At 37.4% G+C, this 2,257-nt stretch overlaps 1 protein-coding gene across 1 annotated transcript in view; it reads left to right on the top strand.

The window, feature by feature from the left end:
• Positions 1–1,816: 1,816 nt before the first annotated feature.
• LOTGIDRAFT_142774 (hypothetical protein) overlaps positions 1,817–2,257 on the top strand; it is a gene marked incomplete at both ends in the record, with an annotated part of 3,292 nt that continues 2,851 nt past the window's right edge. Inside the window, one exon of the mRNA XM_009052542.1 lies at positions 1,817–2,038. Coding sequence (XP_009050790.1) covers positions 1,817–2,038 — 222 coding nt within the window. The remainder of the gene's footprint in view (positions 2,039–2,257) is intronic.

The raw sequence follows: 2,257 nt of genomic DNA, 5'->3' as shown, positions 1-2,257 counted from the left end.
AATATGACGTTCACTGAGCTATTGGTCACTACCCAATATGCACGTGCGTCAGCTAACCATTTAATAGTCAGAGACACTCGGACTGCATCTAGAGGCTAGGCCTGGGAGGGGTGTGCTGTCTTCCGTGAAAGTTTTGAATTCGTCTCAGACTATCTCCCAGAAGATCAAAATGATCTCTCCGAGTCTGTGGATAGGGTTAGAGTTTCTCCAAATAACCAAAGTGCCTTGTTAATGAATTATGTAAATAGATGTAAGTGATATTTGTAAGAACTGAATATTGTTTAAGATGTTCTACAATTGAGAATGTTATTTGTGATGATGATATTAAATGTGATATACACGTGTAAAGGCATCTGTACTGTGACTTTCATTGGCTGTATTCGTTAGAGTACAATCCAACCAAATCGCTGCATTTCGTGATACAAGAAAGGTGGTTAATGCAGTCATGGTATTAGACGCAGTTGAAATTGTAGTGAGGTTGTGAACATGAAGTAAAGAAGATTCATTGGGTCACTCTTCACCTGTACTCTGTCTATCTGGCCATTGGCTATAGGTTTATTCCCCTTTAATATCATCGACTGATCCAGTAGATATTGAGAGAACGGTACCCATCTTAGTTTTAACAGTCAGTTCATTTAATAATTAGTAATTGTGCATATCAAAGCCATTATTGGCCCCGCTACACATTAACAGACTAGAAAACCTCTTTACAACCCCTTCATCTTCTCGATATTAAGCTATGACGAACTGCATCTAATACCTTGACCGCGGTAGCCACCTGTTTTGAATCATAGAAGTAAAAAGCACCAATCAATGCATCGACAGAAACTCAACAAATTAGCATGTAATGTTTAAAGTAATAATGTCGATGTTGTATTCACTAGCGGAAAATTTAATCAAATCACTGCATTCCGTAATACAAGACATGAGCCTTATGAAGTCAAGGTATTAGACGCAGTTCGTAATAGTTTGACATCGAGAAGATACACCCCTTTAAGTGTCTAGTGTCAAACTACAAAATTTGTAATAATTGTAAAGAGGGAAATAGACTATATAATACGAGTATTAAAAAATAACATTGTTTGATTTTTTATCTTTGATTTATTGGGCGAGCCTTTAGGGGAAGTAAGAATTGATTGTAATAGTTACTGGGTGTTGATTTGTTGACAAGAAGAAACTCCCCCAGGTCATCATGGCACAACTAATACCTGTACTAAAAAAAGTATTGTTTTATGTTTAAAAGATCACTGTAACTTCAGTGGCGCTTCAATGAATAATAGAGTGAGAGAGAGAGGGTGTGTGGGTGGGGGTTCGGGGTATTTTAGGGGACACTTTACCGATGTTAAATAATAAGAAAATAGAAAGTGGCCCAGCCTCAGATATCACGCCCCTTACACCCAAATGTATTATATCATACAACTGATGATCATCATGTAAATTGTTGAAACGCTGTTTACAATAAAATAAAACCTATAAGAAGCTAACATTTCCATTATCTAATTTCATCTCTACCCCTAAATATCAACTTTTCAACTTTTAGTCTCTAGAATAGCAGGTTTCGGACTAACCTACTGATGACGATATCAAACTAATGATTTTCGACTAGTTTTAGATTATTTGGCTATGAAAGTGCAAGTTGTCAATTCACCGTGCAGATCGGCCAATATCTGGAGGGCAATGTAAGCCAGGGGTAAACAAATCAAACCCTGGTATTGTTGACAAGGGGACGACAATATACCAACTGTGTTGAAAGTTATCGACCGATGTATAACCGACTGACAGTGACTAGATAGTGTAGGTTTAGTATAGAAACAGCATGGCAATATCTCAACCTATTTTATTAGCTCTCTACCTAGTGTGTATCGTCACCCAACATATTGTAGTGCTCTGTGTAAATTTGGACGGGTCCCAGGATGATTTCGACACGGAAGGATTCCCAGGTGTTCAGTATGAATTCAAACTTCAAGTTGAAGCCGGAACCGAGGAGTGCTTTTATCAGAAAATTTCTAAAGGTTCCAAACTACACGTGTCATTTGAGGTAAACATTTTATTTTTTTCTTTTACCAAACTTTTTAATGTATTTGATCAAATCGAATAAAGTGTTACGTTTTACTCTCTTGAAAATATTGTTTCTGGACAAGTAATAATTTCGGGCTACTTCATCTTCTGTAGTTCTATATTTATCTATCTTTCTATGCCCTACTTTTAAATCAATCATTGAAAGGTTTGGGAGGGGGGGGCGGGGGGGGGGGGGTAA

This window comes from Lottia gigantea, assembly GCF_000327385.1.
Source record: "Lottia gigantea unplaced genomic scaffold LOTGIsca_186, whole genome shotgun sequence".
In the NCBI taxonomy this organism is placed as follows: Eukaryota; Metazoa; Mollusca; class Gastropoda; family Lottiidae; genus Lottia; species Lottia gigantea.
This window is presented reverse-complemented; position numbering and strand designations above follow the sequence as displayed.